At 43.6% G+C, this 21,538-nt stretch overlaps 2 protein-coding genes across 8 annotated transcripts in view; one reads left to right on the top strand and one right to left on the bottom strand.

Annotated features, from left to right (window-relative positions):
- The first annotated feature begins 727 nt into the window (after positions 1-727).
- On the top strand, positions 728-6,045 carry prkab2 (protein kinase, AMP-activated, beta 2 non-catalytic subunit). 2 transcript variants are annotated; one of them, XM_069685276.1, is made up of 8 exons: positions 728-812; positions 1,768-1,947; positions 2,098-2,255; positions 2,432-2,525; positions 2,743-2,857; positions 3,079-3,212; positions 3,307-3,375; positions 3,591-6,045. In XM_069685276.1, exons 2-8 carry the CDS (start codon positions 1,789-1,791, stop codon positions 3,666-3,668), a joined length of 807 nt encoding a protein of 268 aa, XP_069541377.1. In that variant the 5' UTR covers positions 728-812; positions 1,768-1,788; the 3' UTR covers positions 3,669-6,045. The 2 variants fall into 2 exon arrangements, with proteins under 2 accessions (XP_069541377.1, XP_069541378.1); XM_069685277.1 differs by having other exon boundaries at positions 730-812; positions 1,765-1,947.
- Positions 6,046-6,747: 702 nt separating this feature from the next.
- LOC138611397 (myomegalin-like) overlaps positions 6,748-21,538 on the bottom strand; it is a 42,656-nt gene continuing 27,865 nt past the window's right edge. For 2 of the 6 annotated variants that reach the window (XM_069684480.1, XM_069684475.1), the window contains 26 exons: positions 19,679-19,806; positions 19,408-19,571; positions 18,886-19,153; positions 18,451-18,652; positions 18,254-18,370; positions 17,897-18,156; positions 17,589-17,803; positions 17,289-17,406; positions 17,082-17,199; positions 16,904-16,958; positions 15,104-15,351; positions 14,919-15,023; positions 14,651-14,812; positions 14,270-14,530; positions 14,043-14,174; positions 13,837-13,953; positions 13,566-13,755; positions 13,352-13,473; positions 12,784-13,020; positions 12,556-12,657; positions 12,184-12,401; positions 11,962-12,105; positions 11,719-11,857; positions 11,342-11,388; positions 11,064-11,121; positions 6,748-9,668 (listed from right to left, as the gene is read on the bottom strand). In XM_069684480.1, coding sequence (XP_069540581.1) covers positions 9,538-9,668; positions 11,064-11,121; positions 11,342-11,388; positions 11,719-11,857; positions 11,962-12,105; positions 12,184-12,401; positions 12,556-12,657; positions 12,784-13,020; positions 13,352-13,473; positions 13,566-13,755; positions 13,837-13,953; positions 14,043-14,174; positions 14,270-14,530; positions 14,651-14,812; positions 14,919-15,023; positions 15,104-15,351; positions 16,904-16,958; positions 17,082-17,199; positions 17,289-17,406; positions 17,589-17,803; positions 17,897-18,156; positions 18,254-18,370; positions 18,451-18,652; positions 18,886-19,153; positions 19,408-19,571; positions 19,679-19,806 — 4,058 coding nt within the window. In that variant the 3' untranslated portion in view covers positions 6,748-9,537. The remainder of the gene's footprint in view (positions 9,669-11,063; positions 11,122-11,341; positions 11,389-11,718; positions 11,858-11,961; positions 12,106-12,183; positions 12,402-12,555; positions 12,658-12,783; positions 13,021-13,351; positions 13,474-13,565; positions 13,756-13,836; positions 13,954-14,042; positions 14,175-14,269; positions 14,531-14,650; positions 14,813-14,918; positions 15,024-15,103; positions 15,352-16,903; positions 16,959-17,081; positions 17,200-17,288; positions 17,407-17,588; positions 17,804-17,896; positions 18,157-18,253; positions 18,371-18,450; positions 18,653-18,885; positions 19,154-19,407; positions 19,572-19,678; positions 19,807-21,538) is intronic. The other 4 variants (XM_069684476.1, XM_069684477.1, XM_069684478.1 and 1 more) reach the window with 4 other exon arrangements.

The following is a 21,538-nucleotide window of genomic DNA, read 5'->3' as shown; positions in this document are numbered from 1 at the left end:
GGAAAGTTTACCTCGGTCTTTGCTGGAAGGCTTACTGGAGAACAATGGTGGTGTCGAGTTCATCTCTTCAGAGTGGGGTTACTGGTTTGATGATCACTAGCATGTGTCAACAGCTCCCCCTATTGGTTAATAAAGATAAAACACATGGACAGTTTCCATGCAAAACAGAAACATGATGTGTTGGTGTGTGTCAGTAAAATACAAGTAAACCTGGTTACAGTTTTTACTTTAGAGTATCATATATCAGTCTTAAGCTTATTTCTGATTTTTGGATGAACAAATTGGATAACATCCGGAATAAAAACAAGACAAATAGAGTAAAAATGGGCAGCAATGGATACAGATGTACTGTTTTGACAGGATTCAAGCACAGTGAGTGTGGTAAAACGATATACTTCTAACAATCTCAGGGACTCAAAACAGTACATGCAAAGATAAACCCAGTGTACTCATAATACGTCAATTAAGAGTCTTCGCATTTTTGATTATGGGCACCTGCATCACAGAATTTTTGTAACATTAATATTATCATCCATTTTAGGACGTATATACAGACGAAGAGACCATGAACATATCAGAAAGAGGTCTTTGATGTTATTGAAATATTTCTTATCCACTTTGAAGTAAATAATACACTGTAATGTAATCGTATCTGTAATTTTTACTTCATTCAAGATTCCGATAGTTGAATTGTTTGACTACTTTTTGTCCTCGTCGCACACCGTAGCAGGGGCACCGACCAATGCGCTGCAGCTGTTGGACAAGGTTTGCCCTCCGCTGAAAAAACTACAAAATTCCTCCAGCTGGCATCGGTAAATCTATTCGCTCTTTTGTTAATTGTGATTAACATATTGTTGAGTTGTCATAATCGACACTGAGGTCTCAACAGCTCGCTGGTTGTTAGAAAGTGACAGCTAACAGCTAACTAGCTAACAGCAGCTAAAAATATTCTCCTGCAGAAGTGACCTGAGGTGGGCACAGCTGAACAACCAGAGCGGAGACTCTGGTCAGTTACAGCTAGCATGCTATGTCTACTAACTGTTTTTAATTATTGGCATACTTGTGTCTATTACATAGTTTGTTAAGTTAAAACCTGTTGCTTGCTAAGTAGCTAGTGGGCGTTAACAGGCGGTGTTGTGTCTGACAGGATGATTGTCTTAACGTTAAGCGGTTGTTGAAGTCTGATCTGTTGTGGCGAGTTAGCTTTTACCTGAGGCTGTCTAGTCTGTTGATAAGCCTTTTAGCTTTTCTGAGAAGCAGTTTAGCTTCATAGGAGAACCAAACTGCTACTATGATATGTATAATTGATGTACCTGTGTTAAGATGGTGGTTGCTGTGTTATATTGTTGTCATGTCGCATTTAAAATTCGTATATTCTGCTGTCATATTAGTCTGTTGCTAGCCACAGTTAATTTCAGATATGTGCTATCATTACATTGTTGTTATAATGCATGAAAGGCTGAAACTATGGCATGGTTATGTATTAGTAGCATTGGCTTTACATGAAGCAAACGAATACATTAAACAACTTTAAGCTTTTCAGGACACTGCCTCACTAAGCTTTATTAATGAGTTTTTCCACAATAGGGTTGCTCTTTGAAAAAATCTCCATGAAATTTATTGTTGTAGTAATAAACAGCAAATAGAATAAAATAAATACTTCCTTACTGTCTAGTATCTAGTCTAGCATTTTTTTATATTGTACGTTTCTGGCTAGATTACAACAGAATTATAGTCCTTGAATGTATGTTTTTTTCTCCCCAGTAGCACCAAAAACACTGAGGCATCATGGGCAACACAAGTGACAGGATGGCTGGAGATCGCCATGGAGCCAAAGCCCACCGCTCGGACAGCAGCGGCAGTCAGAAAGACCATGAACACAGCAGCAAGATGGTGGACAGCACAGATGACCCCAACATCTTCAACACCCACGGGCCAGAGTCCAAGGTGCTGCAGGAAAACACAGAAACAGAAATATAGATATTTGTACAGAATTTTGTTTGTTCTGCAGTTTTCAAATATCTGAGGCATTTTTTAGTTATGAGTTTTTTAAAGAACAGCTTTTAGTTAATGTTTCAATTAACTTTTGATTTTCAGGCGTTAGGAGAGAAAGAATTCACTCCTGATCTGGATGACCTGGTGAAGACTGTTCCTCAAGCTCGACCCACGGTCATCCGCTGGGCCGGAGGGGGAAAGGAGGTCTATATAGCCGGTTCCTTTAATAACTGGAGCACTAAGATACCACTAAATAAGAGGTAAGTATTTTTCTTATTATGTCATTCTCGCTCTCGCTTTCACTTCTCCTCGGGATCCCATTCAAATGGTCTCAGCTTATACATGCTGGCTCTAACTATATTGGACAATTGAAGAGTTTTAACTAAATAGGAAGCATAGTGCGGCACTAATACTCTTTCTTTTTTATTCTGCAAAGCCATAATGACTTTGTAGCGATCCTGGACCTGCCTGAAGGAGAGCACCAGTACAAGTTCTTTGTAGACGGACAGTGGGTCCACGATCCCTCAGAGGTGAGGGATCCGTTTTTGTCATTTCTTTAAGTATTTTTTCAATACAGACACTTCTTATAGGCATGTTACAAATCTTTTTTCTGCTGTAAACCTTAAAGGACAGGAACCTCAAAGGTTCATTAACACCAGAGCCTTTCTACACCCTGGGAAATGTGTGTTGATGTATAATTCTTATAACAAACGCTTGATCATAACCTAGAACATTTCTCCTCTGCAGCCTGTTGTAACCAGCCAGCTCGGCACCATCAACAACCTGATCCAGGTGAAGAAGTCAGACTTTGAGGTGTTTGACGCCCTGCACGTTGACTCTCTGGAGTGCTCGGACACATCAGGTCAGCCTTGTCAATGTTCTCACAATGTTTATACTGTTTTTTATTAGCCTACCAAATACATAGGGAGAGGCATGACACACATCATCCATAATCATACTTGTATGTTTGTCATTTTAATGCATAATTTAAGTTAGAGATTGGCCTACTCATATACACTGAACTTGTAGCCCTGAAGCCTTATAACCCTTTCAGTAGTGTAATCATGACTGTTGTGTGTGCAGATCTGTCCAGCTCCCCTCCAGGTCCGTACGGACAGGAGCAGTACGTCTTCAGACCTGAGGAGCATTTCAAAGCCCCACCCATTCTCCCTCCTCACCTCCTTCAAGTGATACTCAACAAGGACACCAATATATCTGTCAGTGTCCTTACCTTTCCCGATTTAGTTTTTGTTGTTGTTTACCCTTTTCTCTGTGGTTTGTAAGTTTTGCTTGTTTTTTCTGTTTTGGCAGTGTGACCCCGCCCTGCTGCCTGAACCCAACCACGTCATGTTAAACCATCTTTACGCTCTGTCGATAAAGGTAGGAGTTTGTACATTAAATACTAATCTAATTTATTTTCTTCACATATATCAGTCGCTTAAGATTTCATACTTTTCCTCTATTTTTGTAATTCTTTTTTCATTCTTCTCTGTCGTTCTGTATCGACACGTTTGTAGTTTTGAACATTTAAGAGTCTCTGTTTTTCTGTCCCACTTATGGCATCTTTCCTGTGTGTTGTGTTTCCGTCTGTGCAGGACGGAGTGATGGTGCTGAGCGCGACTCACAGATACAAGAAGAAATACGTCACCTCTCTGCTTTACAAGCCGATCTAAACCTCACCCTGGGTGCTCCACATTGCTTTCATCGAGCAGCATGTTGGCAATCTGATGCTTTTGTTTTTATCACGTTTAGCCAAACTTGCACTGAAACAAGTTTACAGGCGGAGCTAAAGGGACTGTGACTGTGGCTTGGTTTTTTGAAAAGGGTGCACTTCGGTCTACAAAGGGCTTTGAACAAAAGTAGCGAAGAGTGTGTGTAGGGTGTCGGAGAGAGAGGGAATCCACACTGTGGCTTCTTCCTCTGAAGTCTACAGGCTGAGAAGAGACAGATTAAATCACTGCGTGTGCGTGTGTTTGAGCGTTCGCTGCACCTTGTGGATATTTGCATGTCGGTGATAAACACAAGATCTGTGATGGATTATTAGGATGTACACATAAAGTGAGGGCTTTTTGTGTGTTATTGATGTGAATCAGCAGTTTTGATTTTAAAGTGTTGTGTTGTCAAATCCCCCTTGACCTTATTCACTTGATAGCATTTATGGCAACTTAGCCTGCAGGATAACAGAATGATTGTGTGTTTCAGAGTCTGGGTGCTGATCACAGCGAAAGACCTGGAGTTGCTTGAACATGAAGTGCAATAACCTGAGACCTGGGTATAGGCTGATACCAAGTACCCCTTTGATACCAGTGCTTTTAAAACATGTACATTTGCATATTATTTTTAATAGCTGTATACTACTCAAGCTGCGTGGACGTGATATGATTTTTGCTAAAGCCTTAAAACCAGCTGAAAAAGGCTAAGCTAACTTTAGCGGCACCTCAGCTTGCAGCCCCTCCTGACGTCCTGAGCGTAGCAGAAACTACGCTTTCGTTACACGAAACTGCTTTAGTTTGAGGTTTTTTGGTTTTTATTATGTTAAGTCAAAATGTTTAGAAACAGCCTTAAAATGTGTGATGGGAAAACACTGGTTGCTTACATATTGCTAGCTTTGATGTTACATTTGCCGCTAGCAGAGCACTGTTGTTGTGGTTACATGATAATTGAGCTGAAACCAGTTCTTCTTTGCTCCACTAGAACTGTAGCTGCTATTACTGCTGTGTAGGCGATTGTCTTGGCATTAAAGAAACACGTTTTTTGGGAGCTATCTGTTCGAGCTTTGACTTGAGTATTCACGGCTACTGCATTAAAGGCTGTATCGGAGGTATTTCCAATACTAGTACAGGTATTACACCTATAAAGAGAACTAAATTAAACCCTGCAGACTCGTGCGTCAGCAGTGAAAACATCTTATTTTCTTAGTTGGTACATATTAAACGTTACTTTGTTGAATTTGTCAGTGGATTCTACTGCTCTGTAAATGTAGAGGTCACTATAGGTGGAGTATTTATCTGTTTATAAACATGGTGTTTGAGGTCAATAATATTCTGCTGTTGCCTTTATCTTGACGTATTTTTGCGAGCACTTTACCCTCCTGTGAGCAGGGGTGTGGATATAAGAACTATTATTTAGAACTATGCAGCAGACAACTCTTGTACTGGACTTTAAAACCAACATTGTGCTTTTTATTTATTCTTTTTTTTATTAGATATGATGAACTTTGCAGTGCTTTATATGTATGTGCATCTTTTGTCTGTGAAATAGGAATGTACTGTATGTATCTGTGACATGTATAGTCCAATCCGCAGTTTGAACTTGCTGCTTTGCATGCATTGAATGTCTGCAACATGCGAGGATACGACGCATTTACTGTGTGTGGATGACATTCAGCAGCAGATCGGCCGCACCAGACGGCATCAGAGGCACATTGTCAGATAGATTTTAAGGGCTTTAAAGAAAGAGAGCTGCCAAGAATTTCAAAGTGTACAAAGTTTGCTCACGTGTTCTTTACAGTGTGATTAATCTGTATTTTGAGGTGTGGTGGCTTTGGTAATTTATTTTTGCTTCTTGAAAGTTGTGCGGTTTAGATGTACAGTATATATCTACGGTAGCCCAGAATGGCCAGGCTTGGAATAATTTTTTATGAAGGCAGTTAACTCAAACCCACAAGCTAGTAAAGAAGCTATCTAAGCTGATCTAGAGATAAGGGCATTCAAAACAATAATTGCAAGCAAGGCGGTTCTCGGCCTGCGTATATACCCACGGTTGTTTTAACTACAGACTTAAAAATGGGCTTTGATAAATCCCAATATTCTTTGAATGTCAAGCAGAACCATGCATATTTGTCCAAAGAGTTTTGAGATTTACAGATATAAAGGGAGTTTGGACAGACACAGTGAACACCACGCAGTGTTTTGAGGCTAAAACCAAAACTTGAATTTTACAACCGTTTCATGATTGTTTTAAATGCTTTGCAGAACCAGCGTGATAATTTACTGTACAAGGTTTACCTGTTTGCAAATAAAGAGAGGACACACCAGTCCTAATCACCTTCTTTTTGTCTTCTTTTCTCTGTAGTTTACAAAGACAACAGTCTGGATTAAAGACACTTTTGTGGGGGGCTGGTTTAGCTCAGTAGGTCGAGTGGGCGCCCCCTGTAGAGAGGGCACAGTCCTCGATGCACCAATCGCAGGCTTGACTCACAGTCTGCCGATCATTTGGTGCATGTCATCCCCCACTCTCCACATTTCCTGTCTCTCTTCAGCTGTCCTATCAAAATAAAGGCCAAAATAATAATCTTAAAAAATGACAGTTTTGTACATCTTTAATACATGTTTATTCAACCCATATATTTTAGATTTTAAATGTTTTTGTCTCAATGCTTTTGAGATCTGATGGCTGAATAAAAAAATGATGCCCTGGTTCTGCAGCAACATTTAATAATTTTCTACAGCTGTAATTAAATAACACTAGAAATGTTCTTTTGACTAAATGCACACTTATGGCATCTATTCATCATTTATCTTTCTGTCAGTTAATCTTTCAGCATCGTAGTTAAAGTATACTTTTAAAGAAAACTCGCTTCAGTGATGTAGGCGTGTACCCCCAGGGTGTGACAGTACACTGTGACATCACTATTGGGCGTGGCCAGAGTGGTGAAGGTACTCTTTAATGACCAAAAGTAAAAACTTTTATCAACTTGTGAAGGCAGAAGCTAACAGGGATAAAGAATATATAAAACAAGTACAGCACACAAAGTTTTAAAGTGTTTTATTCATTCTGTCCCAAAATCTTTCATTGGTAACACTTTTGCCAACACAGCAAACTTAACTGTCGTCAGAGACAGGATCCTTATGAGTCCTGTATCGGCTTTCTAGTTCATTATGCACAAGCTCAGAAAAAAGCTGCTTTCCAACCACATAAAAGCTGCACCATTCAAATAGCACTATATACATACGCAACTCAGGAGCAACATTACAAACTACAGTTTTTATTCCCTTCTTAATAACAAGTAGCAAAAAGGCTTTGTTTACGCTCTAACAAGGTGCTTTGTGGATCCAACGGTTCACAATCGTTCAGTCGCTGGCTTCTTTTTTATCAGTAGACAATTCAAAACTTTTCCCTTTAACTTCAGTTTCAAAAGGCAATATCAAACTTTTCTCTTCTATTGAAATACTTGGCAACTTTTGTCTGCTTTTGAAGACTCGAGCGCAAACAAAACCTCATTTCTCAGGTAGACGAGCGCTAGTTCAAGGCCATTTCTACCCCGAGAGCGGACTGAAGGCGCTCTCGAGCTAAAGGCAAGCGAAGCAACATCAATCAGAGCTTTGTTATAGGTGGACGATATTGTGTTCAGTGACTTAGATATCATGAAGGCATAGTTTGTGATTTCTTCTGTGACTAAATGATTTCAAAGTGACACAATCCTCTAACACACTGCATATAAATCACACATTGCAGGAAGTGAATGTGGCGAACGCCCTCGTAACACTGTGATGTTTAACATCAAATTAAAAGATATAAAGCTATTGCACAGCTACCCAGAAAATCAACTTTGCAAAAAGCAAACGTTGGATGGTTTTTCACACACACACACGCACACAGGCACACACATGCGCGCACACACACTCACACAGGTAAATTTCATACAGAAAAAGCGAATATTTACAGCATAAAATGGCAAATGTACAGCCAGAAAACACACCAAACGAAACGTGTTATAAGTGAGTGAATGAAAGAACAATGATCCCACCAGTAGCCTGCCAAAGTTTGCATCTATGAGAACTTGATAACCTATATTGCCATTGCCATGGGAATGCTAACGCGGCCTGAACCAAGAGAAAAAATAACATCAAGACAATAGCAAATGACCCTGTGGGAAAAAAATCCACTGCTGAGTTTTGGTCCAAAAAAAGGAGCTCAATTCTGTCGCACAATTCGAAACAATCTGACGCATCTGTCTAACGGTTACCGTCTCTGTGGTTCTGGAGGCCCTCTGTAAAGAGACACCTCGGTTTCCCCCGCGGCCTGATCAGACCTGGGTTTGTCATTCGCATGGACAAGGCAAGTCAAAGTGAAAGTAAGAGTTCAAACTTTGGCAAGTATTGGCAATCCCCTGTTCCATAGCTTAGATTAGACCATTTACAATCTGTGTCATGCATCAACACTTCAGACAAAAGTACAATCCTGACACTGATAGTGTCCTATACGTTATGATGAGTGTGACTAATAATCCAGTGTCAAGCAAAGAAATAATAATAATAATAACCCAGTGCAGCATGATCATTCAAAAAACAACATCATTATTGCACATGCTCGTATGAGAACTCCTACAGAGGAGCTTGAATACGCGTGTTTAGCCTGGTTCCATTTCAGCACTTTAACCTCTTTTCTTTCCAATTCTAGTTACATTCTTCTTGTAAATCCCGACAAAAAACATCAGTGAAAGTCTTGAGAATTTAGTTGACCTCCTCCCCTTTTTTTCACATATTAAATTCAGTAGTTAGATGCCAGAAAAAAAGGCACCTTTAGGGCCCAAAAAGGAGGCGTTTGACTAAAATTGAACCTTTTTCTGGCTTCTGTTCTGCCCTCATAACCCTTTTTTAAATGGCTGATATACCGTTCATTAGCTTCCTCCATAAATACAGATATAACTAGTACACATCTACTCTACATTCCTCCATGGTTGTGTAGTGATACATTTGTGGGTGTCACTGTTCTTTGCATTGCGTTTGCAAAAAAGATGTCCTCGTTAATAAAAGTGCCACGAGAAGTAAACTTGCATTTCTGTGGCAGTCGAAGTTGAGGATGTCTTGTCTTTGAGTGAACGGTGGTTTTTTGACCACACATATAGAAATATACACAACATATGTGTGTGTTCGTGTGTGCAGAATTCCTCTCACAAGCAACGATTAAACATGCATGACCTTCTTTTCTGTCCACAGGCTGTCTGGCTCTCAGGAGAAGATGCTCGTAGACGCAGATTCTGGGTTTGTATCACTGAAACTTTCTATTTTTACTAACAGGTTATTTTCTCTCTAGTCTGGTCTAGTCTACTCTGATTCTTTTTAAAAATTCCTTCAGTACATTTATTCTGAAAGTTTCTGAAATACAACCCCTGAGAGAAAACAATCACTTCCTGTCTATGGGCATCTTCAACCAGCTCCATCAGTAGGACACACTTCATCTAAAACCACCAGAGACACATTTCAAACCTCCTTCTGTCACACACACGACAAGGCAAACTGCTGACTGTGTCACTCAAAGACAACACTACATGTGGTGGGACGGGGGAGAGAGGCAGATAACTAGCGAGGGAGGTGAGGGGAGTTTTATAAGGCTCAAGGTGCAGATTATACTGTGCACATGTTGCCTGGTGGAGGACAGGATGGAAGCACTCTCATGGCTGGATGGAGGTAAAGGCATAAAGTAGGCGGGACGGGAGGAGAGGCTGGTGTGGGGGAGGGAGAGGGGGAGTCGTGGGTCTTGGCTGTTTTACTATAGAGGTCAGAGGTGGCGGCGTTGAGGCTGGTTCTTTTTAAAAGTCTAAAGCAGGCATTGGCTGCTGCGCTTCCTGGTTGCTGGAAGCTGATTGGCTGCAGCTCCGGAGGAACCGCTGGTCTTCAGGAACATGTGATCAGCAGGCCGCTCTCTGGCAGCACCTCCTGGGTCCTCAGCTGGAGAGAAGAGAGAAGATCAAGATGAATGTTTGAATTCATCAGTTCTTATTCAGGCTGAACAAAAAGAAGGCGAGGCGGGATGTCAAAGAATACGTTTTGATAAATATTAACTTTTCTAGCGGCGAGTTGGATACGAAGATCAATACCTCCCTTGTGTCTGTACGCTGACATGAAGCTAGAGCAACAGTTAACAGCTAAGCTAACAGTTAGCTTAGCTTAGCATAAGACTGGAAACAGGGGGGCTATACAGTAGATACCCTGACACTCTACATGTCTTTATTTAAAAACCCATCAAGTTCACAAATTAAAATATTTCATCTTGTTTTTTTAACCCAAACAAAAACTGTAAAAACAAGATACGGTGATACTTGGGGGGTTGGGGGGGGGGTAGATCATGTCTTGACTGGGTGCAGATATTCCAAAATCTCCACCAATTAGTGCTAAATAATGAGCTTTAGGGGCAGGTATGTACATTTTGTCTCCTTCTGACAGAGCCAGGCAAACTGTTTCCTCCTGCTATTCCGCCTTATGCTAAGCTAGGCTAACTGTCGTCGAGAACTTCATATTTAGAGTACAGACTTGTGTGGTATCAATCTTCTCGTCTAACTCTTGGCAAGAATTTCCCAAAATGTTGAACCATTCTTTTAAAAACACATAACACCACAACAAGAAGCAGTTTAACTTTGCGGTTTGTTAGTCGGAACAATGATCGCAGAATACAACTTGCTTGCAGATGGAAAGCTGAGTGGGTGATTACGGTGCTGTTATTCAAATCATCTGTCCCTCACACGCACACACACACTTGCTGGGCTTGTCTGTGTGCTGCGTGCCTGGTGGTGTCAATGAATCTAGTTGTTAATGACTCTCTTAACATTAAAGGGCAGTAGTTAAACCTTTCTTGGAACTGTCACATGTTTTCCTGTATAACAACATACACAGACTATGGAAACTATGTAGTGTGCAGTTATTTTGGCGCTAACTGCGGGGGGGTCTAAGGATATAAATAGACCCTAGTACATGTGACATTTAGAAGTAAACAACCCTTAAATGCAGTGGGGGCTGAGCGGATGAGTATGTATGCAGTTTCCTATCAGTGTTGTTGGTTCAGGATAAACTCATAGCCTCTGAAACCTTCATTCAAACAGATTTACTTCACAGACTCTACTCAAAGCAGGATGGAGTTTGCTGTCAGACTGGATGGTAAAGCAGTGATGTCGGCATGGTTAGAAAAAGCAAATCCACATGGAGGTAAAAGCTGCCCCAGACCACAGCCTAGCAATCATATTTACATTTACACCTGCACGTACACATGTGAGCAGTAAGGTTTTTACTATATAATGTCTGGGACAACGAATACTTATATGCATGATCACAAGATGCCAGACAAATTACCAGCATAAGGAGAGGAGGAAGAGGAGGAGCTAAGAGAGGAGAGTCTCAGCTCGTTCTTCTGGAGGGTTTGAAGGATGAGACGAGAGGAGGGAAGAGGAGAGACAGGTGCAGGACGAAGGAACAAGTGAGACAGGCAAGGCAATAGTGATTTTACATCATACATAAATATGAAAGATAAGGATGTCACAACATACAATAGTGATACACATGTGACCTGTGGAGGACGCACACAGATGATCTATATTATGAGTGATTTTTCATCAGTGATTTTAGCTCACCTCTAAATTTGTTCTTGCTTTCTTCAGCACATCACGAGTCCTTGACACTGCAACGACAAGAAAAAACCCTTTCTTTGTTGGTATTACAAGACATAAAATAAACCCATTTCCCCTCCATTTTTTGCATATAAATCTCCTAAATGTAACACTCTCAAATCTGGAGATGCATTCAAATAACCCTAAAAATGTAACATGCAGGAGCGCAGGTGCGTTGACAGTCGGTATTCTGCACTATCCAGAAAACAAAAACGATTTACTGGAGGTTTGATTCTTAATTGGTCTATCTGTTATCTCTTTCTGTGATTGCCTCAGCTGTCTGTCACTGCCCTTGTGTGATTAAAACAGGGCCACACATCTAAAAGTGCAGAAACACTCACACTGGTTGACTATGAAGTGCTCCATGCTCTCCTTGGTGCGGCTGGTGCTCCTCAGTCTCTGAATCGTCCCTCTAAGAACCTCCTCCTGCTCGGACACACGCAGCTTCAGGGACAAGATCTCCTCCTGCATACACTGCTCCTACACACACACACACACAAAGTGACATTTGTTATCATGCTTGCCTTTTTATTCTTTTATACTTGTAAAGATCCGACATAATAGAGGAGTAATGTGTCCCAAACCTTCTTGAGGTTGTGGATGGAGGGATCCGTGCTGGGCAGAGCTGCTCTCCAGAACATCTTCAGCAGAGACGTTGCCTCCTCCAGGATCTGCCTCAGAGTCTTTGTGTTGGACAGCAGACTCTTCACACAGCCGTAGTCCAGGATCTGCACACAGAGATCCATTAGATACTTCATACTTAAAATTTGTTTCCATTGTTTTGAAAATAAAAAAAAATGTCTTACCAGCTCACTGCTCTGTTTCTGGTCACCCTCCAGCAGCGGCGGGCCGAGGCAGGCCTGCAGGGTGCTCTCCATGCGCTGCACGAGGCTGCGACCCTCCAGGATCTGCTGCTGGAGAGCACTGAAGTCATCCACGTGGCCGATGGCGTGGCGGCCGTTGCGGTTTGCAAAGGAACCGTCAGGGGCGTCCCCCTCTAGCTCAGAGTGAGGGTCAAGAGGGTCTGCGGGAGATAAAAGAGCTTGGATTTTATTTTGAAAGGACTCTGAGTGAGTGTTTAAAACAATGCTCTGTCAGGCAAATTAGAATAGGGAGGTATTATTGTTATAATCTAAAGCAGTCTTAGCTGCAGTCATGCAGGTCCGTTAGAGTCACACCATTGGCAGTGCTATGGCTGTCGTCCAGGTCTGAGTAGGGAGGACCGGGGGATCCACAGTTAAACAGACCGATGTCCCTGACCGGTGGAGACGGGGCAGGGTCTGTGGAGCACACACAAACACAATCCAGGCTTGGTACACACAGCAAACCACACCACAGCACGCGAAGCCTCACAAACATTTTGTTTAGTATTAAATCTGTGTTATATTTAGAGGCCTCCGTCTCACCGTGCAGCAGCTGCCGTCTGTAGAAGTTCTCTCTCTGAGGGCTGGCGGTGAGCGCGGAGAGGGAGGGAGTCCGAGGAGAGACGACACCCAGCTTCTGCTCCAGCTGCTTGTGGAGCTCCAGCTGTTTGAGGGCGCTGTTCTCCTGGACGCTAGTTTGCAGCTGGGCTCGCAGACTCCTCACCTCCCCGAGCAGCTCCCCCAGCTCCACTGGCAGACCCGGGAGCTCACACAGGTAGCCTAAAACACAACATATACAATGACTGGTGGGTCTGACTGGACTTGATTCTGTCTTTGAAGCACTTTCAAGTGTTGCCTTCCAGCACAATACAAATAATTCTTCATACATGTTTTTAAAAACTTTGGAAGGTGTTTGAAATCACAATGTAGAGAATGTTGCAGTCACATCATCTTTCAAACTGTTCTTAAGACATAATGTTTGTAAAAAAGTGTCCACCAGATGGCGCCAAAGTGCGGAATTTCACAGGAAATCGTGCACACAGTGGCTTCAAAAAAACACTATTCTATTTAAAAACATTAAACATACCATGAGTAAAAGAGTTTGACTGACCTTTGTTGGCCTTTGTGCTGGAACACACTCGGTCGTACACTTGTAGTTCACTCTGCAGGGAGTGGATGAGCTCTCTGCTCTCACAGAGCTGCTGCTGCAGCAGAGACACCTCGTGCTGCAGCCTGAGGATGCACAAATCAGAGAACAGAAATGTAAACACACACGTACTGTTTCTATCTACGTGTCTGTCATTGTTTGAGTCACACACACTGACCTGTTGGTTTTCTCCTGACTGTTCTGTCGCTCCTGCCTCAGCATGTGTATCTGCTGGCCCTGCTCCTGACTGTGAGCCTGAAGTCGCCTCAGCTCCTCCTTCCACTGCTCCGCCTCCAGCTCCGCTTGTTTCAGGCGGGCGCGGGCTGTGAACACCGCCTCCCGCAGCTGCACCACCTCCTCACATGAGTCTGAGGGATGAGTCCAACAGGTTACAACACAGATTACAGAAGCAAATACAGAAAGCTTCATTTGACTGTCAGAAGAAGCACCTGTGCTGGCCTGCAGGCGCGACTGTAGACCCAGGTTCTCTTCTTTCAGGACTCTGATCTCATTGGACAGTTGAGTGACCGTGTCCAGGCCCTGAATGTAGATGTTTGTTGGAGCCCCTGGAGAAAAAAAACCCAAAATGATTGAGCATCAATTCTTATAGAAAAAGAAGTGATAGTGTTTGCAGAGTTTGTGAGGGCTTTAGCACCTCCATCACGCCCTGTAGAGGCCAGTCTCTCCTCCAGCTGCTGTCGGAGCCTCTCATTGGTCCTGATGGACTCCTCCAGACGCTGACGGAGACACCTCACCTCCCGCAAGTGCTCCTCTATCAAATTTACCCCTGGACACATAAAGTAACAATAATACTTGAATCATTTATGTACTTCAACGGAGCAGATAATTCCCAACATGGGGCTGGGAAGCTTTTTTTATCACCTGCATGGCTGTTTCCTTGCTGGTGTCCCGGTGATCCAGAGTAGCTTCCCACCTGCTGAACCATGTTCTCCATGTCCCACAGAGCCCCTCCCGTCACGAGACCTGGTTCAGACTTCAGCGAGTGGCCTTCAGGAATGCCACCCAGCTGATACGGTTGAAAGGCATGCTGGGAAAGCTGGCTGTAGCTGCTGGAGAGGTTGTGCTGGTTGTGAGCACCAGGTGAGACAGCGTACAGAGCCGGGTCATGAGGAACTGCAAAGCCTGAGACCACACAGAGAAGAGTGAAACATGAATAAAAAGGTGACTTTGTAAAACTTCTATCTTTGATTTACACTTTTAATTCCACACAAGGCCGAGACAGACACCCTGCTGGCCCCTCACCCCTGTGCTGCTCATTCATCTGTTTGTAGAGCGAGTCCAGCTCAGGGCGAACAGCGATCACAGACAGGGCCCTGGGCCGGGGGTCAGAAGGGACTTCTTTACCCCAGACGTCAGGGCCACAGGGGACAGAGAGGGAGAAGGAGACAGGCTCCCTGTACAGGGCTGGAGGAGAATAACAGGAAGCGACAGGTACAGAATATGAGGATGAGGAGAAGGAGGCAAAGAAAGTGTGAACGTGTTCAGTCATATCCAGCTGTGACTCTTGTACCTCTGGAGATCTGACTGGTCAAACCCACAGGGGCTGAGCCGAGCATGTTGGGACAGCTGCTGGAGGACTTGAGGAGACGATGAGGAGGAAGGAGAGATGGACGGACTAAAGGAGGGGAATGGAAAGTGAAAGGATAGAAGAGATATTTCAGGAGAGGTAAACATGAGGATAAACTTCTACTGTACCGTCTTGTTCTGATCCGTGTCCCTGCTGTCGCAGACGCTGCTCCTCCTGATACTCTCTGGCGTCTAAATCAGAGCACAGCTCCAACTCCTCATTGGTTCTGTACTCGTCGGACACCATAGAGGTTCTGTCTGATTGGTCGGTGGTCTCAGAGAGAGCCTGGCAGCTGGAAGGGGTCTCTGGACGCTGCTGCAGCTTGGTGTGGAGCGACTCGATGATTTTATCTTTGTGCTGAAGCTCCTTACTCAGCCTGCGTGTGCACACGACAGAATTAACAATTACTCTGTGAAGTGGAATTCCCTGGCCCAGTTTGTAACAGAGATTTGACTCTATTTACATCTTTATATGTGTCAATAACCACAAAAGCCAACATTACATCAACTGTGTTTAAAGACTGTAAAGCTGCAACTATTGGTCGATTCAATGTGAGAATTTATTCTGTCTTTGTCGAACGTGACAGTAAACTGAAAAGCTTCAAACTTTGGTCCAAAAAACAGGACATTTAAAGATGTCACATTGGGCAAAATTATAAATACATACTGTATACTCACATTTTTTCAATTTTAAAGACAAAACAATAAAATCAAGAAAATATTCAGAAGATTAACGGGTCATGAAAATGATTACTGTTGCAGCCCTCATAGAGTAGAGGGAAGTTAGGCGAAGGCGGAAAAGGAAAATCGGCTTTCCTATTTATGGAAATAAATATGTATTTCCGATTTGTTCATGCTGGATACAATGTTAACCCACCATCAGCTGTAGATGGACCAATCTACTATTGCCTATGTGAAAAAGTAACTACCCATCTGGGTTACATGACTACAGTGGTCCTGAAGGAAGATAATTACTACTTAAAATCACAGCTAGTAGGAAGGCCTTTACAAGAAACTGGCTTGGAACAGACCCAGACATAGACAGCATTTAGATATAATACAGGAAATATTTGCAATGTAAAAAATAAAAGAGTGCAGTTGTAAGATTTTTTTCTTGTTTCCTTTTGTATGTATAAAAAGCAAAAGTGTTTAAAAAAAAAGAAAAAGCCCATTCCCCTTACTGTTTGAGTTTCTGAAGCATGAACTCCCTGTCTCTCTCCCACAGCACCCTAAAGGAAGCGCTCTCTCTTGCTTGGCCTCGACTCGCAGAGAAAGACCACAGAGAGTCTCTGTATATGGAGCTGTTCTTAGAAATCATCGACATCCACAGAGGAGCCATCACACCGTCAGTCCAGTCCAGGAAAAGAAAGCCTTGATTCACTATAGCTCCAGCTGAAGATCCAGCCACTAAGACTTCTTTGCAAATAATATTAGAAAATAAAAAGTGAACTTTAAACAAAAACTCCTCTTCCACTAAGCAGAGTCCGACTGAGTGGAGCTACACCAGTGAAAGACTGTCCCACAGTCACAGGGAGCTTTTAAGCCCATCTGGTGGGACACCTGTACGTCTATTCATCTAAAGCAACTTAAGAAGAAAGGATCCACGCTGCGATCAGGCCTGTGTGAGGATTAACAGCAACCTGCTGTCCCCTCTCCACCATAAGGAGCCATGTGGACGGCTCCTCGCGTGCCGCGGCGTGTCACATGACAGAAAACTAATCACTAGGACGGAGTGAATGCTCTACAGAGAAAGCATCAATGGAGGTGCAGAGATCTAAATGCAACAGGTGATACTGCAGACTATGGCTGGTGTAAAATGTAGGGTTTGAGGAGTCTAAAATGATGTGTACTTAAATGCTTTCTGGTTTTATCATGATTCAAATGTTGGCCCATAATCTGATTTCAGTGAATACGATCAAGCCGACTCACCGCAGGGCAAGCAGCTCATGGCCTGACTTGTCATCATGGCTCTCTGCACGGTCGCCTACAGGAATAAAACAGGGAAGGTAGAGCACAGGAGACGGGACACGTTGTTAAAAATTACAATCTGGCCAAAAAAAAGGATGTTAAAAGTGTATCTTCATGTGATTGAGGAAGTGTTCCTTACGTCCGCTGATCTTTGCGATCACTCTCTGTGCCAGGGCAGAGTTCTGTGCCAGCTGCTCTCTGAAGCTCTGACCCATGTAGTAATCTATATCGTTGGCCCGCAGCAGCTCCTCAAAGGTCTGGAAGATGTTTGAGCAGGTTTAAGAACATTAAACACCGCTTTGGTTCCTGTGTGGTTTAATTAATAATTTAATAAGTGCTTGTTTACCTTGGTGGTGTCACCCAGGTGCTGGGTGAGGATGTGACAGACTCCTTGCCCCTCCCTCATCCTCTGCCTCAGGTGGGACAGCTCACGAGCCTGAGTCTGGATCAGAGAGTTGTACTTCCTGTTAAGGGAGGAAGACAAAGAAGAACACATTTTAACAGAGATGTTAACATATTCTCAGTCATATGAGTAACCATCATTTTGTTCATGTGTTTTCTGCCTTAGGGCACAACAGCTAACCCTTGCTAGCCTCTCCCTCCCCCGCAATCCTGTACATCTGCCTCTTTGTCTCTGTGCACTCACCCCGGCCAGGTGGCACACTTCCCCTCCTCCACTTGCCCTTTGCCCTCCAGTTTGGAGCTCTTCAGCTGCGCCTCCAGTGACGCCACTCGTGCCATCAGTTCCTGCAGCTCCCTGCTGGGCTTCGAGCCTGAGCGGACCCCTTGGTTGTCAGACATCCAGCCTTCATCCTCCTCAGCACCGCTGGGGGCAGGTGATGTCTCAAAGGCCCAGTTTACCTAGAAGGTGAGCAAAAGTTGTTTATAAAGTGCTTCATTTATTCATAAAATGTTCCTAAAAGACCAGAAAGCAGCTGGTTAATGGTGCAGCACCTTCCGCGGTGTTCGTTCCAGGCTAGAGGCGTAGTCGCTGGTGGTGGACAGAGAGCGCACACGCAGCTGCAGCCCACGGATCACCTTGTGGCAGCGCGTCAGCTGTGAGCGCAGATCCTGGACCAGATGCTGCAGAGATGCTGACTCATCCCCCATTTCATAAGCACCTCTGTTGCTGCTGCCAGCGTACCAGCTCCCGCCCACACCCTCGTAGTCCTGCTGATGGGAGAGTGATGTGCACATCTCCAGGTCGTCAAACTCTGAAGGAGGAGAGAGTGACGCACGATTCAAGAGGATGAGTGTTTTTACAGGAAAGAAAAAAACATAGGCTGTTGTATTGTGAGAGAAGATTGTCACCTGGGCTGCTGGCGTCTTCTCTCTCAGCCTCGTTCTCACTGCGACCACACGTCTCATAACCCAGATCCTGCAGATCCACCTGCACCTGCTTACTGGCCTGCTGGACCGACGTCTCCGCTGCAGAGACGAGAGAAAGAAATTACTTCAACCTTCTAAACTTAAAGGTGTTTGAGCTCATGTTCCTGTGTGTCACTCACTGAGCAGGTCTCTGTAGTCCTTCAGTTGTTCGGCCTGAGCGTGCACCGTGGCCTCCGACACCATCAGCCTCTCCTGCAGCTCTCGGTTCTCCTGGTGGCTCAGAGCGAGATCGGACTCCAAACGGGCCGCCTGCTCGTGGAGACCCTCCTCTATATCCTGCCAGAGCCCTCCCACATCACTGCTGTCGGCCTGCTCACCTTCCTGCAACAGCAAAGTGAGGACTCTATGACTCTTATAAACAACCGCATGACTGAAAGAACAAAACAGGAGGCTGCAGTGATTATGGAGGAAAGGAGGGCAGGGCCTGGAGGTGAAGCTGCTCCAGTACAGGGTGCTGAATGTGAATCTTTATTAGAGCATTATACAATAAGTTGCTTCAAGCTGCTGATTTAAGTTGACATGATTTATTTCTATCTAAATGTCTGATATGTTACCGTGTCAGGCTGCTGTGTGTGATGACGGGACGTGCACTGCCTCTTCCCTCGCTCGTCACTCAGGCTCACACACGGAGGACCTCGCTTCCCCCCCGGCAATGGAGATGATGTTTCCTCTTCTTCATCCTCCTCCTCAATATCCTCCTCGTACTCCTCCTCTTCTTCTTCTTCCTCCTCCTCCTCCTGGTTCAGACTCCTGTGACTCTCAGATCTTCCTCTGTTTTCTTTCAGAGCCTGATTCTCCTGCTGCAGCCTCTGCAGTGCACTCCTGGAATGAGACGGACAAAGCTTACAGACATATGCATAAAACAAAGAGCTCCACAGTACACGTTTACTCTGTACAAGCATTGATGTCCTCTTCAACAAACTAAATAGGGGCGCTGGTTTAGCTCAGCGGTTAAATCGTCTCAGTCCAAGATGCGGCGATCACCCTCAGACCCTTACTGTTTTCATCCCCCGTTCCTGACACTATCCACTGTCCTCTCTCTCAAATATAGGCATAAAAAGGCCAAAAAAACTCACCTCATCTGAGCCACGGAGGTGTATCCATCCCTGTCCAGCTGTAACCTCATTTCCTCAAGCTGGCCTTCGAGTGTCCTCTTTGCTTCCTCGAGCTGCTGTATATCAGCTCTCTGGAATAATTCCACCCTCACCGGGGCTCCGATCACACCCTCAGGTCCACGAGCCTACATCAAGAAAGTCCGAACAGATCTGTTACATATTGTGCGCACTTTTAATCTTTGACATAGCTAAAAAAGCCCATAAATATATTATTACAAACAACTTATTTTACCTGAATTGAAGCCAAACTTCTGCTCGTCACTTTGTCATCCTCCTCTATGCTGTCCGTGAACTCGTCACTGCTGCCATCTTCATTGTCTCCCTCCTCCTCCTCCTCCTCGTCCTCCTCTGAGCTGAGCTCTGGAAACACAACAACCATATAAGGACTATAAGGCTTTTTTTCTTCCTTTAACTCTCTTTTCTCTTCTCTTCTATTATTTTCTTCTTAGTCTTTACACTATTAAGCGTCTAGCATCCACTCTCTATCTCATTGTTTCCAGAAGTCTGCCCGTACACACTGAATCACCACTTTGGAAGTCATGGGACTAGAGGGAAATGTTATGTCATACAATGGAGCAGCCGGCCAATAACACACTCAAGGCAGTGCAACAAGGAAAAAAGTGTGCATGTGTGTGTATATGAGAAGGGGAGGGACATAATTTAGACTTGGCCAAACGTGCTGGATCATTTGGGATCATTTATATCCACTTGTATAAAAGGTTGTGTGCCAAACTTGGTAACATTTGCAACACATTTTCTGTTCTTTCTTTTTTCCAAAGTATTAAAGGCTCGCACACGCTGCTTTCTGCCAGGAAGCAGAGGCTCAGAGGAAAGACACTGGCAGGACTTTAAAAGGAAAATAGTTTTGCGTAATAGGCCCAAATGATACACAGCAGACACACAGAGCATACTTTAACAAAGTGTGTATGCTACATGTTTATGGGTGTTTTGGGGACTTATTATTTTATTATGAGGGAAAGATCAAAGGCAGTTCATTGTTACAAATAACTAACCTAAAACAAGTGTATAGTTAAATATCTTAACTGTCTTTGTGCGTGGTGAGTGGAGGGGCGGGATGTTCATGGTGACACTGCTGGGTTATTATTGATTGAACAATGTGCTCTGTAAGCTGAACAGGCTGAATGTGGGGCCCTGTTTACACACTGTTGCTCTACATACTGTCACCACCCTCATAGTGGGAACATGTAGGAACTGTGTGTGCTGTGAGGTGTATGTGTCATTTATAATGAGATGTATTTCATGATTTTAAAATATCATATTAAGTAGAAAGGGCTCACACTGGGATTCCTTATTGACTAATACTGCATGTTAGTGTAGGGAGTATCTGACTGGGTAATACAGCAGAACAGCCATGCAAACATAGAAACACCATGCCACGATCTCATGCATGAGGGACATGAAGGAGAAACATGTATTAGGACTGTTTGGTAATTAACAATCATGTGGCTGTTTGAGTTTGTATATTAAAACTGATTTAAGTGCAGAAATCTGATTAAAGGTTCAGATGTCTTTGAGCACATTTGTGAGGTGTGTTTCATGGTGACAAAGTTGCATTTAGGACTAACATGGGGAGGCTGAGGGGTTCAGAGAGATAACAGTGGGTCTGTCTCCGGGGAGAGAAGGAGGGTTTATCAAGGACCAAGAGAGGGATTCAGGTTATTCTAAAATTCCCAATTATACACAAAAGAACAGAAGTGCTTTTGACAAAAAGCGAGCACATTTTTATTGTTGTTGCATCGAAATACAAAAAGAAATGTTGACAAGTATTCCATCTATGAGGCTAGACGAGAGATCAGGGCACAAATCCCGAGAAAATCTTCTCGACCTACTTTAAATATGTGATGGTCGAGTGTTTTCATGTGATTCAAACTGAGCACAGAGCAGACAGTAACATGACTCGATAATATACGTTGCTGCTTTCTTGCTACAAAGCTTAAACATTACATACGTATTAAATGACTCGTAGATACTGTAGCTGATCTTTTGTTTCATGCATATCTGTCAGAGTAAAATGTAACTAGCGCAGGCTGATTTTATAAAACTGTATGAAAGGTTAAACTGAGGTGAAGGA

This window comes from Semicossyphus pulcher, unplaced genomic scaffold, assembly GCF_022749685.1.
Source record: "Semicossyphus pulcher isolate SPU_LCO1_2020_fin unplaced genomic scaffold, fSemPul1.0.p SCAF_7, whole genome shotgun sequence".
Lineage (NCBI taxonomy): Eukaryota > Metazoa > Chordata > Actinopteri > Labriformes > Labridae > Semicossyphus > Semicossyphus pulcher.
The sequence above is the reverse complement of the archived record's forward strand: the minus strand, read 5'-3'. Positions and strand labels throughout refer to the sequence as shown.